This window comes from Phaethon lepturus, unplaced genomic scaffold (genome assembly GCF_000687285.1).
Source record: "Phaethon lepturus isolate BGI_N335 unplaced genomic scaffold, ASM68728v1 scaffold35202, whole genome shotgun sequence".
NCBI classification, from domain to species: domain Eukaryota; kingdom Metazoa; phylum Chordata; class Aves; order Phaethontiformes; family Phaethontidae; genus Phaethon; species Phaethon lepturus.
Window position 1 is genome coordinate 7,153 of NW_010524698.1, and position 16,099 is coordinate 23,251.

At 47.2% G+C, this 16,099-nt stretch overlaps 1 protein-coding gene across 2 annotated transcripts; it reads right to left on the reverse strand.

The window, feature by feature from the left end:
• Positions 1-206: 206 nt before the first annotated feature.
• On the reverse strand, positions 207-6,879 carry ENTPD1 (ectonucleoside triphosphate diphosphohydrolase 1). 2 transcript variants are annotated; one of them, XM_010282535.1, is made up of 9 exons: positions 6,752-6,879; positions 6,235-6,352; positions 5,217-5,367; positions 4,158-4,317; positions 3,288-3,524; positions 2,510-2,662; positions 1,321-1,440; positions 1,005-1,142; positions 207-884 (listed from the first exon to the last, which is right to left on the reverse strand). In XM_010282535.1, exons 1-9 carry the CDS (start codon positions 6,863-6,865, stop codon positions 678-680), a joined length of 1,398 nt encoding a protein of 465 aa, XP_010280837.1. In that variant the 5' UTR covers positions 6,866-6,879; the 3' UTR covers positions 207-677. The 2 variants fall into 2 exon arrangements, with proteins under 2 accessions (XP_010280837.1, XP_010280836.1); XM_010282534.1 differs by having other exon boundaries at positions 2,510-2,761; positions 3,276-3,524.
• Between the last annotated feature and the right edge of the window lie 9,220 nt (positions 6,880-16,099).

Here is a 16,099-nt window from a genome sequence, read left to right on the forward strand (position 1 = left end):
CAACAACATCAGGAAGACATGGGAAAGAGGCTTCTTGCCACTTGCAAAAGGAGCAGCCAGCCACCGCAGCCCAGCTAAGGGCTGATGACCACCAGCACACTCAGTTTCTTCATCCTCATCCCTTCTTGTCCCGGAGTGGCATTTGAGAGCCTGGCCAGCTTTCAGGGGCCAGCCGGGTGCAGGGGGTCAGGGCGCGGAGGGGCAAGCGGAGGTGTGCTGGTGCAGTTTCCCTGCGAGAAGGGCTCTGGGGAACGGCTTCAGCAGAGGAGGAACAGGATCACCCTGTGTGCAATCGCTCCCAAGAGCTCAGTGGGATGTGTGACCCTGAGATTACCCTTGCAGGAGCACCGGCTCCCAAAGATTGCTGCTGCTTTTCTCTTTATAATGCTGTGCACAAGGCAAAAAACCAACAAGCAGCAAAGTTTCATTGAATGAAAGTACGACCCATTCAAGGAGGGGACACCCGCTTGTCTGTCCTTGGCAGAGAGAGGTGGCGAGCCTGGTGTCCCACTGTCTGTCAGTGCAAGTGTGAGTCAGAAGAAATAAATGCCCTTGTTGTACACCGTCAGTAGCTTCAGTGAGAGGCGAGAGGGGCTCTGCAGTATAGCCTGCTCTGCAGGGGTCTCCTAGCCCTGAGCAGCCGGGGTAACATGGCCCCTTTCCCCCCAAGGCTCTTCCTAAACAATCCCCTTCTGCAGGCACTTGGGCTTGTGGAAGAGAAGCCAGGCAAACAGGAGCACGGACACCAGCACGAGGGAGCACAGCACCATCAGCCCCACGTAGCTGCCGTGGGAGAGAGGGGGTACGGCGGGCTCCTCCGCAGGGATCATGTTGGTCAGGTTCAGCATGTAGCCCAGGGTCCAGCCCGCATCGCTGCTGCCGATCTGAAATGGGAGAGGAGCAGAATCAGCGCTGGGAGGTGCAGGGGCTGCTACTGCCCCGGAAAAAAGGTCTGGGGGCTGTGCAGCGGAGGTTGCAGTTAGTTACCTAAGCATGAAACACACCTTTCCAAGGAAGTGGATCCTTTGCCAGTTCTTTTCAGTGAATTCATAGCCATTTTCCAGGAGAGAGAGGATGTAGGCTCCAGAGAAGCAATATTCACTCAGGTACTTTTCTTTTATTTGGTGATACGCTGTCTTCACCTAGGGAAGGGGAAGTCACCAGGCTGTTAAACACAGCTCCCCACTGCTCCAGCCTGCACCTGAGCATCCACTGCAGGTGCTGGGAGGATCTTCCCTTCTTGCCTTGGAAGTTACCCCCGACCATTTCCCCACAGAAAAATATCAGCAGCTCCTGCCACCTGCCACAAGCACTGCTCACCTCATGCCAAGGCCGGGCACAGAAGCTCTCAATGACACTGGCCACTTTGTCCAGGGCAATGGGGCTTTGTTCACTGGTCAGGTTCAAAAAGTTCATCACAAAGTAGAAAGCAGAAAAAGCCTGAAGGAGAAAGAATATTTTAACCTGACTGGGTCTCAGGCTGAGCAGGACAGTGGAAATCCCACAAAAAGAAAATGGTTTTATCTACAGATAAATACAAGAAGCAACATCACATACACAAAAGTAGGTACATTTTCAAAAGTTATGTCATTTTGAGCTACACCCCTCAAGCTGATGAGAGCTAAGGACCCCAAAAGGAAGGTGGAGGTAGGGACTTCACTGACCACAGTATCCTGAAGAACTTCAGTAAATCCCTCTCCTCTACACACTGGTGCCAGAGTGGCACCCGGAGAACTCTGCTTGCCATCACATCTGAGATCCCATTTTGGCAACTGAATGAATGTGCAGGCAGTATCACCAAAACAGCAGAGGTGATGGTCTGAAAGGACTATACACAGCCCCAGCATATAATCCAAAGTCCAGAGAGTCCATCTTTGACCACGGCCAATTGCTGATAAGTAGGGAGGAGTTTATGAACAGAGCAAGAGAGTATTAACAGTTCCCCCAGGGAAGGTCACGGCCACTGAAGTCTTGCAGCTCTAGGACTGATGTTCAGTCTGGTCTCACACATGATGTGTGTTCAGAGCAGACAGTGTCTCCTCATCATATCTGGGAAGCAGACCGGTGAGCTGACTGATTGGTTTCAGTTGTGCTCACACAATTCTGGATGAATTTCAGATCTGGTACCACCACTGACCTCAGGAGACAAGGTTTGAAGGAGCAGCGTATCATGCGTGGCCTGCAGCAGGCTCTCCTGCCTCTGGCACTGGCCATCAGGAAGGACAGCTTGACAAATGAATCAGTAAATGGAACACCCCAAGGAAATGCCTACAGGAGATGGGTTAGCATGGGAACAGTGCAGTACTGGTAGGCCAATATTTACTGGGGTAGCTCTTACACATGCTGTCCTCACAGCAAGTGCAGCACTACCTTTGTAGTTAACATGTCCAAAAAGCCATCTTGCAAATGATTTCCTGCCCCAGTCATAGAGAATACACTCTAGCATTACTCTGAGTTCTGTTCTTCTGATATTCTGCGTTATAGAACGTTGAAGAATGTGAAGACTTACCCCAAAATCCCCTTGTAATGGAGGTAGGTATATCCCATTGAAGGAGCAACTGGAGTAAGGACAATTGGTTTTGTTAAAGAGTTTCTGGATGTTTCTTCGGCACTTTTGATAATCCCCCTCTCCTTGTATATACAGCCGGCTGAAAGGGAATTGCTTTTTATTGGCTGATGTACAAGGGTTTTTGAAGAGGTCACTTATATTTATAGTCCTCTGGTACCCCTGGTGAAAGCACGGATCAAGAAGGCTGCTGTTCTCCATGGTCTGAAAGTAAAATCAAACAAAGCTGTTACACCTCATTCGAGTAACACCCTGGGAAAGAGCCACAAGGAAGGGTGGCCCCAAGGGTCTTGTCACAGTACATTACACCAAAACACACACATCAGGTCAAAGCGGTAAGGATGGTTTAAGGCATTGGCTGTGATTTGGGAGATCCCTGGAGGACCTTGGGCAAATTATTTTCAGCTACATTTTGTGAAGCTGCTGTTGATCTGGGATTCTGAGAGATGGTGAAACATCACCTCTCCTGAGTACTTCAGTTAAGCACAGTACTCCTGCTATCCCATGCCCCAGAATCAAGGCACCTCCAACTGTTAGGACTTTTGAAAATGTTGACTGTCATCTTATTGGGAATCTGCCCAGTCTTTATGGAGGATAATGACATTTCCCAAACCCAGACTAAGGGATGAGACATTTAGCTGGGACACAGCAACTTTACAGCCCCAGTATGTCAAAGCTGGGAGGGTCTAGTATCTCCACTTGCAATTACAGATGTACTTGCCTGTAGGTCCCTGGCCAGTTTCTGTTGCAGAGCCTGGTCCTTGCCATAGCAGAGAAAGCTGTGTGTGTACACTCGGTAGTCCTTGCCATAGAGACGGAAGTAGAGCAGGTTCTCTGGGGACTCAGAAGAGAGTTCATCTGGTACAAAAGTAATCTGTGTTGAGGCTCCTCCAAGGTCTAGTGCTCCTGATGTCTCACTTACGGATTTCAGGGAATGTAGAAGTTTTGTCCAGCCAGACTTTAAAAAAAAAAAAAAAAATTCAAAGTAAAACAGATATATCAGGCATGGAGATTTATTTGGGAGCAAAAAAAAGAGAAAGACCTATGAGGAGAGAAGCAGAAGCACAAAACACAGAAAAGGCAGGAAGACCTGGAGAGGGGTACAAGATGAGATCTGGAACAAGGCACAAAAAAGATGCAGGCTCAGAAAAGCAGAAGATTGATCATGCCTGAGTGTTTGCAGGAAGACTAAGAACATGAAATATAATACAATTGTTATGAGAAAAAAAAAGTCAACTTACTGTTTCAGATCTCAGATGATTTATAAGCTCAATAGTAAAGATCATTGTCAAATTTTGCAGGCACAGAAATATTTTAGATCAGGAAGTGAGGAGGATGCTGTACCCAAGTGAAGCTACTGAAGATGCTGGTGTTTTTCTTTCAATGCTTTAAGTCTGACTACAGTGGTACATCCTGATACTTAGCGGCATCAGGATGTACTCACAGCAATTGCTGAGGCAAGATGTGCAGCTTCCTGTCTCTGGTAAATGGCTTACAAGGTAAGACAGTGCCTGCGACACCTTCCTCCAAGGTATGATTTAAAGTGCTGCAAGCTGAGGATTCAAATATGGACTTGCCATTGATACAGTACCTGCTTGAAATTGCCCAGCAGGTAGTTAATGGTGATCCATCCGTAGGCTCCTTCTTCCTGACCAGTGATGATTCTGGCACCCTGGAAGTTGAATGGAGCTGTGCGTAGCGTCTTCTCTACTGAGGACAAGACTTTGTCAGCTGCACTTTTATTCTCCAAGCTGGATGAATGGAAGAAAGGATGGAGTGACTCTGGCTGACAGCTCTCTGCAGCCTATGGGCTTTATTCTGAGTAGGCGGGCTGCAACTCCCCACCAAGCGTTGATTATAACAGAACAGCCATTTATATGGGTACATCCAGCTCTAACTGGCCATGTCCCCCTCTGTCACACCTTGACAGCACAGCTGCCACCAGCTGTGACAATTACAGACTCTGCAGCTGAGGGTGGTACATGGAGCAGGGACCAGAGCTCTCTTTTTCTCCTGGAGCATGTGCCCCGGTAGGGATTGCACTGTGGAGATTCTTCTCACTCTTCACCATCACCATTACAGAAGAAATTCATGCCCTCTGGTATCCCCAGGGAGATTTCCCAGGCAATACGTAAGATCATCTCCCTGTCCCAGCCAGGCAAGAGGTCTGGAGCACTCCATGAAAATCACACATTGTAATTAAAGGTGGATATAATTATAAAGTCACCTTAGCTCTGATGGTCTCAGGCTGAGTGAAGGTATGTGGGGAGTTGCAAGACGGTTGGGCTCAAAAATCCTGGGTCAGGCCTACTACCAGACTGTGGGGTATGTCTGAGCATCCCCTTGATGTGGGGGACATCTGAGCATCCCCGGAGCATCAGCTTAGGCACTGTTACCCTCCTGGTGTCTCTGTACTGCATGTGGGTGCTGGAGATGATGGAAGGTTGCAGTGAGTGGAACTGGACCTGTTGGGTAAGCAGGGGAAGAGCCCAGGGAAACTCGTGGCTTAGAGAGGCCGGCAGCAGAAGAGGGTATCTGAGCAAAGCGTGAGCTGGCAGCATTTCCAAGGACCTTGCCCAAGAGCCCCCCCGAGCATCCATGGCGGTGCCAGGCACAGTGCTGCAGGAGAAGGGGACAAGCCCTGCAGTACCTGAGAAGCCGCATGCCAGCAGTTGCTCCGAGGTAGACAGGTGTCTCTTGGTGCTGCTTTGAGGGAATCGCCTCTTCTGCTTGTCGTAGGCACTGTGCCAGAGAGGGACCTGCCTTCTCTGTGGCATGGGAGTAACCTGAGATCCCAGGGCCTGCAAGAAATAAGGACACTTCATTGCTCAAAATCCAAGCAAAACCCCAAAGTGCTGTCATGAGCAGTTGTGTTAAACCATATCGCTATCACAGGCGGCAACATCAGATTCACCCACCCCGTTTCTAAGGGGTTTTAGAAATCCTACAGCACCAACTAAGCCAGATCCACGCGGGAACTGCCACAGCGCCCAGCATCTGCCACCTATGAACTCGCGACGAGGGCTGCAGTGAGACAGGCCATTTGCTTGGGATGTCCTGGACGCCCGCAGACTCATTTCTGCCTGCGTGTACCCTGGATCTGCGCCTGAAAATCCCTGACCCTTCACTACGCTGGGTCATTTGTTTGTGTACCGAATGCTCACACCACAGCACTGAGTGTTTCTTGGGCTTCACCTATGCCTTCCTAAACCGTACAATACCTACACGGCGATTAAATAGAATAAAAAATAAACCATGACGTGCCTAAGTTGAGCAACCTTAGCCCACAAGCCCAGTGCCTAGCTTGCACAGAAGCCTTGAAAAAAAGCAGACCGTGCCGTCCCCTCTTGCTGCCTGATGTTCGTCAGCACTTCAGCAAGGGTGCACGCAGATGTTTATTTAAGTACATTCTTTGGTGTAGTGCTTTCCAAAAAGCACTTAATTCCAAACATCCTAAAAACAAAGGAAAAAGTGGATGCAGCTTTCATCCCGGGAAGGTCAGGCACATACAGCTCCCCGTGGGAAGCGGTGGGATATACATTAACTCACAGATGTAACACTGTTTTCACTATCGGCCTCTTCCTCCAGGTTTCTCCTCCCCCACCCTTGGGTTGCATTATCTCCTCTTCGTCCCGTGCCCCTTCCACAGCTCCCTTTTCTCCTCTTACCTTCGACTTTACACACCTCCACCTGCTGCACCACCCCAGTGTCGTTCTCCTTCTCCGCTGGCCACTCGTACACGTATAGGTTAGTGTGGGACGACCCCGCATCCAGCACGATCCCATACTGTGGGCAAAACAGAGCCGTCATTGCTCCTGGGGCACCAAACCAGACACAGCGTGCGCTGGTCTCCACACGTGGGGGGACCAGAAAGGAACAACCTGTCTGGAGTTGTGGGAACGTGCTGCGTCACTACTCTTCTCAGTAGTGCTTCAGTGCAAAGTTTCCATCAAAGGATACAAGAGCAGAGAAGCAGCAAAATTAGGACCGATTACTCAGGAGATGATGCCCTGTGAAGCCATATCTGGTTTTACCATGAAGATGTAGAACGAGACGTTGGGGTGCATGGAGCCAGAAAGAGAGGTTAGCCAGACCTGGCAAGGGCAGCAACACGTTCTGGAGCACTATGCACACCTAATGCCCCAGCTCGGCTTGTTTTCCTGTAAGAGCCCCAGCTCATAATACCTTAATATTCTTCGGAAGTGGCTTGTTTTGGGTCACTGCTACAGCAATTAAAGCAATTACAGCCAAAGCAGAGAGGAATCCCAGGATGAGTAGGATCTTTCTTGTCCAGGACATCTTTGGTTTGGTACCTGTGACTACAGCAGAAAAAGGATGTTAGTATTCCAGTAGCCCATCTACATCACACCCCAAAGGTCTTCAGGCACGTTTCTGCGGTTCCTTTCCTCTACGAAGCATCTGCCTTTACCCTTCCCTGCTCCCATCTCCTGCTCCATGACCTTGTGTGTGATTTCTTAGAGGCAGAGCTCAGCCTTAGTGTCCTGCAGATCTGCTCTTGTGGGCCCTGCCACATCTCCATGGGTTGCCCTGTGCCAGGTGGTGATGAAAGAAGACTTCAAGATGCAGTTTATGGTGCAGCTGACCAAGCAACTGTATAGCGAAAGCCTCTGTATGGGACAAAGTTCTGCATTTGTCTTAATCCCCGAGAAGCTGAAACAATAGATCGCTAATATATAGACAGCGTAACCTTGTGGAACCCAAAGCTTTAACCCCTGTGGCATTTTGTATACTTTGTGCTTCATTTTTTTCACAATGTTTATAACAATTTACAACATCCTCATCACTGGTAATGTGTTTATGAAATCTAATGCTAACATTTCAGTATGTGGCAGTTGGTTCAAGCAATGCTGTCCTGCACCTTGTCAACACCATATAGAAAATAGGATCTGCGCTCCATAGGGTATTTAAAAAAAAAAAAAAAAATCTATGGAGATTTTTGATGCCGCTTCACAAAAGACCAGTAATTTATGAATAGACTGTGTTTGCAGAATTGGCATAATACGGTTAAAAATCACACACCTTGCAAAACTTGTACCAGTGCAGTTCCTTAATTTTTACTGATACATTTGGTATGACCTAACAAATTAAAATTTCTGTGACTTAAGATACATGGTTAGCAGAAGAACTCTGGAAAAAAAGCCATGTATGGCTGGTGGAAATCATTCACAACCAATATGTCATTTGAGCTTTCAGAACCAATGTACCTACACCTGCGTTTGCTAGTGGCTAGCATGACGCTGTCTTTTATATTTTCCTGCTTTGGATTCTTCTTCATATATCCCATGGTGGAAATCTCACTTCACAAACTTACGCTCAGGCAGTTTTGGTATTGTTTTATAAAATGCCATCTTACAACACAAAGCCCTAGAAAGGGTATCAGCAAGAGTATTTTTCAGATTTGTAATCCAGCTGTAAATTCAACACTTGCAACTAACAAATAGCTTCGGCACTCTGCTCCCACTACGACATGAAATCTGTTTCTAGCCACACTGATGGTCCATACTCAAAAGCACTGATTGTCTGACTGCTCACCCAGGCACTAATTTCTCTTCTCCTTATACACACATACTCTGGATGTTTAGAAGTACATTACAGGTCATCCAGGGTGACAATACCTCTGTGCAGGCAACCACATCAACTATCTTTAGGCTCCGAGAAGGTAAGGTGACTGAACCTGCTCTGCACCTGCATGCCAGTACTGGAGATCCAGAGGTCACTTTCCAGCCCCCAGGTGATACTGGGTCGATGCTCCAAACCCATTCTGGCACTCCACGTCATGCACGCAAATATGAAGAGCTTTCAAGTTCTGAACAGGGTCATCTTCTAACCACTCTGGTTTTGCATGAAAGGTGGTCCCAGGTGACAGAACTATGCAAACTGTTACCCAACCTTACAAATGACCCCAAATCCTAGAGTTTTTTCCAGAGGTTAGCCCAAGTGAAAATAAGCAATGCACCTCTGGAAATCTCTTAACTGTAGACAAATGTCTTCCCACCCACCTAGAGAAAATGGAACCTAAAAGTGCCAAGAGAACTTCTTTTGAAGATCTCCCTGCAGGCAGGTCCACTGGAAACCTAACGCTGACCTGGAGCTTTGTGCTCCCTCTCATCACGCTCATGTGTAAATCTGCTGAGGCTAGCTGTGAAATTTGGAAGCTTGTTATGCTTGCATTTTGTGAGTGCCTGTTAGAGGCACAGCATGCTTGCCAGTATCTCCAAGAATGCAGCTTAAAAAAATAGTCTAGTGTGCATACCAGACAGTAGGAGGTAAGAATGCATTTTATAGAGCTTTATTCAAAAAGGCCCCAGAACTCATGGCTCGAAGCGATTAGAAACAGCAGAGCATGACAGCTGGGAGGCTTTTCGTCTTGATGGAGAGAGTCATTGGCTCAGGTTATGATAGCACTGAGCATGTCTGTTGAACAAAAATTATTTTAACACTAGAAAAATGAATAGAAACAGATGCTATAATGTATGATTAGCTGCACAGTATAGATATGAAGCTGCACGCTTGAAAACTGAAACTGCTGCTGGCAGTTGCACAGCACATCCACATACTTATTGCCACCTTACTCTGAGAACTTGCCTAGAGGCAGCCGCTAACAGCCTTGTTGGGTGTTTACTGTCATAGGACTGAAGGATGGGTGACTTTGCACCATTTCTAAGATTTTCAGACTTCCTGTTGTGATGGGTATTGTCTGTTTGCTGTATGTTTCAGCAGCCATGCTCTGAAAGTAGCAGCATTAGCAGCAAAGCAGGAACAATTTGCTCACTGTAATGGACCATCCCAATAGACAGCTGTGGAAATCCCTTGTCTGTAGGCAGCAGCATAACAATAATTGTCTGCATCCCACCTGCAACCTGAGATTACTCATTTTTTTCCCAAGATGCATTATTTCCTTAAATCCAAACATGATTTTTGCCTGCTGAATTTTATCTCAGTCTCATGAGCGCTTTTTAGGACTGTGGGGCTTGTAGATATGTGATTTCATTACTGAATCCCATAGCAGAGCACCCATCTGTGTGAACTCTAATGCTACTAAACACTATTTTGTTGAAACATTTCATACACAAAAATTATAAACATAACACAGAAGGGAGCCTAGCAAAGCAATAAGCTTCCAAATAGCACTTTAAAAGTGTACAAACTTGAATACTTGAATTTTTTTTTTTTAAGCTATTGCAAATCGAGATAAAGAGTTCAATGTAATTAAAATAAAACTCACCTGCCATTTGCTCAGAAAGGTGAGATGTTTGAACAAGTTCCCTTTTCTGTACACTTGGTTACCTCCATCAGCTCTAGACATGATTGCAGGTCCTGCAGTGGCTAAAGAATTAAACTTATTCCCCAGACTCCTCCAGGTCCTTTGCACCCCACGTTCATGTTGCTGAATGCTGTGAACACACGCCTCAGCCTCCACCAAGTGGGGCAGGACTTGACCCTCTAGCACTTCTGATTGCCAGGCCCCAGGACTTTTCTTCCACTAGCAGTTTTCCTCAGCTAAACATTAAGCAGGCATGATCTTCTGTCTCTGTGCCCAGCCAGAACCCAAACAGAGACAGATCTTTGCTCCTTCTCTCACACTGCCCACTGTAAGTGGTGATAAAAGCATCACCTAAGGCCATGAGTAGGCATAGAAATGATGCTGCTTTTCTTCTTCCCCACCCCAAAGCTCAGAGCTGCCTGGCGCTGGAGCCCTGCCCAGCTGCGCAGGCATTAAGCACTCTCCAGATGTTGGAGCACAGCCCAGCTGCCCAGGCATCTCTCTTTGCTTCTAATTTTGGTCTCTCTGGGTTTTTTTTTTGTAGGGGCTACCACTGGTTCCATCTAGTCATTGGTGCAGGTCCCAGAACATAACCAGATCTAATATCCTTTCTGTCTCCGAGTTAGCTATCAACCGAGACTGACGCTGGCAGCCGCTCCCGCTAACAGCAGTGTTGCTGCAGAAACCCTGTTCGTCTCTGTGAATAACCCAGGAAGGACCACACCAGCGTGGGAGGCAGCTCCGTGTCATGGCAAGGAAGCAGGACCATCCCCAGTGTCTTCCAGAGCCTCAAGACAAATAGGAAACTGCTCCTCCAGCCGACATCACGCCGAGTCACTGGCAGCTCTGCACGCCAGGAGATGTCACTCGCAGCCAAGGCTGCCCACCTCCCAGCTCCGGTCTCACCAAACAAGACTCGGCAACAAATGTTAAAAGGAATCAGGCAACCAGTTGTTTTTAGAGATACAGTAAGGAGAGACTAAGTCTGGCTTAAGAACTGAAGTTGGGGTTGTCAAGCAGAAAAGGAGAGATGCTGTGCATAGTCCGAAGCCATACTCAGTTCAGATAAGCTCGCTGTGACCCATCACCTCTAATAACAAATACTGTTACAAGCTCTGGCTTAGCACAACAGTTGAAGTTGACGTTTGCTCTTTCCTTTGGACACTCACACTCAGCCTGTTACAGAAGGGATCACAAAAGGCTGTACTGCAAGGCCATCACTCCTCCATGGCACAAGTGCCACACCGAGACACTTCCCACTGTCACCCTTATGCTCTCAGCACACCTCCGCATAGTGGAACCATTCTCATTTTCAGCCTTAATTTATTTATTCGCTCTGTCTTTGTTCTACCGCTGCCTCAAAACTTCTGCAACTCTCAATCCTCCTGGAATTTATTCTCTTAACCAACTTATAAGGGATAATTGTTTCTGGATTTTTGTCTTTCCAGCCTTCTCCATCTACCTGAACAGTCCAGCAGTCCTTCTCTGCATACAGAATAGTCTGCTTGTATTTTTTTTAAGCATTCTGACCAGAGCTGCAATGAGACTAGCCTTGCACAGCAACGTACCCGTTACACCAGATGATGATACAGTCCCAGCCTAAATGAAGTGAGGCGGGGACCTGCACCACCTCAAACACATGATCATCTACCACCATGTCCAGTGCTAAGTCAACCCAGCACCTCTCCTCTCCAACCCAACAAACCCACATTTGATCACATTTAATTAAATTATTTAAACATGCTGTAAGCAAAGGGAGTTCCAAGACACATTGCCTGCTGCCCACGAGGCTTAGAGTGACGACAGAGAATAAGACGGTGTCTTACAAATCCTGCCCATCAGCTGGCAGCTACCTCTGCTGCTGATCACCCACGTTGCTGCTACAGTCTGTTGGGTGTTGCTCCAATAACTCTTTTTTTAAGCACACGTCCAGTCTTTGCGGGAGAGCTGCTGGATGCTCATGCAATCACGTAGCACAATAAATGGGAATATAGTCTGCGGAGGTCTTGAACCTAAACGTATCAGAGAGACATGGTGCAGTGCTGAGGAGCCACTGAATTACGACCCATGACAAGGGGACGCGGGCACACTCGAAAACGGAGAAACTGGGAACAGCATGGATTGAAATGAGTCAGATGCCACTGAATTTTTAAAGCAAGGAGCAACAACTTGCATGCCTGACAGCTAGCCGAAAGAGCACAGGAGCCCATGGCTGCAGGGTGCCAGCAGTCTGAATGCATCCGGCACCTGTGACCAGCTCTGTGGCACAGGGTGGGCAGGTTGGCAGACGGGGCACCCGCCGGGCAGACGCTTGCAGACGAACACCATGCAGGTCAGCGGGGAGCCCAGCAGCCAGTCTGTGCGCGTTTACTAACTGCAGGAATTAACGTCGACGAAGTTCTGCCAGCAGCGATGGCAGGGAAAGGGGATGGGAAGCGTTAGTGCTGCTGTTCAGGGTGGGCAGGGGGGATGCACACCGTCCTCCTGCTGAGGGAGAAGGAGATTTTGGCAGTTGTTATCAGGTGGAATTGCACACTTGGTGAGGCTGCTGAACTCGCATCAATTTGAGGCGCACTACCTAAAGGCAATCCTGTCTTCAGGTCACCGCAACCAAACATCCCAGTCCATAAACACTCAGAAGAGTCACGTTGCTTCATTTATCAACCCTTTTCTGAAATCTTCTGTCCCCACCTGAGTTCTTATTCACTCTTCATCTGACTTTTCTATTCAAACATGCTCTTGTCCAAGTTACCTAGGAAGATTTTGCTGCAAAGTAATGTAAACCACCTGTTTTACATATTGGAAAACATATTGGAAAAGTCTTTTTTTTTAGGCTGGCAAGAGGCTCAAGTTTGTCTTAGAATATACATACAAGCACATATACAGTTAAGTGAATTGCTTTGGTTTAAGGTGTTTTATTTTGAAATACCAGGACAAGACACTGAACATGTTGAAATTAAAATTCAAGCTCCAGATCAGGATTTTACATCACTTTTTACAGCTGTTGTATGGAACAGCATGTGAGGCTCTGCTCCAAGTTTTAATTATTCATATGGCAGAGATTGTAGCCTAAATACTGGCCCTCCTTGTGGTGTTATATACAATTATTAATACACATTTACTGGATTATGTTTTTCAAGATGAAATACTTACTCGTGCTGAAGTACAAATACTGAAATGTCAGCGAAACTGATAATCCAATGCAATATGGTTTTTTTTGGATGCTGTCTTTCAAACTTGTGCATTAGTGAGCTGGAAGATGGAGTATAGAGTGCGCCTGTATCTGTGATAATACCAAGTTGGGAACAAAAGCACACTGATACATAAGACTGGAATTCAAAATAAATTTGATAAATAGGGGAGAGCTGGGGGAAAACATCCAACTCAGCTGAGTAAGGACAAGAGCAAATACAACATTTAGAATATAGCCGTTGCACTAAAGCATGGTAAGCAATTGGTTAAGTAGCACTTCTAAAGAAAACATTCCTGCAGCTATAGCAGTTTGCAGTAATCCTTCCTTCAATCTAACACTCATAAAGCTCCTACGAAGCTCTATGCCCAATTTTGGACACCGCCTTTCAGGAAAGATGTAGACCACTTGCAGAAACTCCAGAAGAGAACAAGAAGAAAGATCCAAAGTCTAAAAACTTGACCTATGAGAAAAGATTGAAGGAATTGGGTTGTTTAGTTTAGAAAGAGAAGAGCAAGGGAGACATGTTGGCTGTCTTCAGACAAATGAAGTCTCTATCTGCCAGTGCTGTTGAAGCTGATCCTGCCTCAGGGCAGGATCCTGGACTTTCTCCCAGATCTGTTTCCTTGCTTCAGAAGGCAGGGAGGTAGCAAGAAGAGGGTGACGCACTCGTAAGCCACACTGTTAGCAAAGACCAGTGCAACGCGCGTGCTCTCCTCGTGGGATACAGATGCATTTGAATAAATCTGTTCCCTCCTTCTCCAACAAAGCTCCAGGTTTCTATTCAGACATAATTCAGCCACGGCATATATGCTATCCATATGTACAACGTTGCTTGGGGTGGGCACATCTCATCCTTTTGCTGCTTTTCGAGTTGTGGCTGGGATAAAACTTTGGGAAATTGCACAAGACACATTGGAGGAGCCCTGTTTTCCTAGAAAAAAAGAAAAGCACATGGCAATCCTGGAGAGCTGTCGGGTGCTAGAGGCTGCAAAAGCTGAGCAACAGCAGCCAGAGATGGACACAAAGGAGCAGGCAGCACACAGGCCCCTTCTCTCCCTTCCGCAGCCGCCCGCGCAGCCGGCGGTGGCACAGAGGGGCTTTGTGCCCAGGGCGGTCCCACGGCCCTGCTTACATTGTCCCCGCGGCGCAGGTTTGCTGCCGGAGGGGTGACGTCCAGGGCGTTCCGGGCAGGAGCCCCTGCAGCCCGGGCTGCCCCACCGACAAATCCCCCATTCACCCCCCGCACAAAGCCGATCCCCCCGCCAGAGACCTTCCCACGGCGCCGGCAGCGCCGCTCAGCCTCCGCGGCCGCCCTGCACGGCACTTGCACGACCTCCCATCCCCACATCACAGCCCCTCTCCCTGTTACATACGCTGTCCCCACCAAAGCTTTCCTGTTCATTAAATCGTGTCTCGACAGGAAGATATTATTCTGGCTTACATCCCAGCACTCAGACCAAGAAACTCAATGTTCTCAAATACACCCAGCAAGTGGCAAGATATCACTGACACAATGACCTTTAAACAGTTAGTTTTCACGTCTATGATGTTTGCTAGGCTTCTAAGCCTGTACCCATTTGTACGCGTTCCTTTAGGATTCACACAAAGAGGTTTTCAAATCAGAAGAAACAACTGTTATCAGTTGCATCAGTCTCCCACCAGGCAACTTCTGGTATTAATTTGCTACCAGCCCATCGAAGCTATATTTTCAGCTGAAGAAGATTTATTATCATTACCCATAAAAGCCTGAAGTGTCATCAGAAAATATCCAGTGAGTTCAAGATGGCTTCGCCCCGCTCCCCAGTTTATCACCCAAGTTATTGCTTGAATATACTTGGCTATCACATGAAGACATTTATTTTTCTTTTGAGGAAAAATGAAGCAAACACTGACACCTTTTCAGTTTTATTATTATTGATAGTCCTAATATGCTGGCTTGCAATGGGCCAGTGGTGCTGTTAGGCTTCCTTTTGTACTCAATATCCTTAAATTCTTCTTTCCTCTTCTTAAATCTCTAGCCATTAATTTTTCCCTTGTGTTTCTTTTGACCATCTTCTACACTTTCCAACTTTAAATCTGCATTGATTGCAGCTTCCTCCCCCCCAAATATGCATATTTTAGAGGTGGTATTATTTTTCAAATTAGCGTAACTTTCAACTATTGGATTAAGACTTTTGGGGAACAGAATAAGTAGTGAATAGGCTGCTTCCAATTAGCATTCTTATTTGGCTATTTTAAATACACCACTGATTCAGCTCAAGTATTTTTAAATTTGGGAAATTACTTCTAAGAGCTACTAGTCGTCATTTGTTGACACAGAATAAGTGTGCGTTACTTGTATAATAATTTGTAATCAGAGCAATGTTTTTTTACCAAGATTGGTGCCAATACATATTTCCCTTGTGCAGGAAGTAATGCATTACAAATTATGAGACTGTCACCCTCGGTTTTGAGGAATTATCCTGCCATTCACTGAAATCAACCATCGTTATCAGCTTTCCTCATTCCTATATAGACAGCCATGCCCTTCTCTGTCTCCGGCATCCTGGCTGGTAATGGGCACTAACCTTCACCCGCTTCGGTCGCTTGTTCCCAGTTCAGCCCCGGGCAGCTATTGTGTACAACTATTTAATTATTGTTGTTGCTGTTAAAGAAAACAGGGCTGCTGCTGAGATGTGCGAGCCACATCACCAACCCAATATGGCCCATCCTTTCCTGTGCCCCATCAGCCACTCGCACCAGGGGGATGTACAATTTGTCACGGCAACAGAGAGGAAACAGCCTCCAGAACGACCGCTCCCCCCATTCGATACCCACGTCGGGTCAGCAAGTTCAGAAACTTCCTGGAAAACAGAAAGTCTTGAGCACTGTAAATACTGCTACCCCCAAGAGGAGGCTCTGGCCCGGGGGAACGACCGCAGAGGAAACACGCCCAAAGCTCTCGCCACCCACAGCGCGCTCTCTGCCCGGCGCCTACAGCAGCGTCAAAATACGCCCTCCCAGTAGCCACCAGTTTCCCCGTATGCCCGCTCCACTGACAACCTCTCCTGCCTCG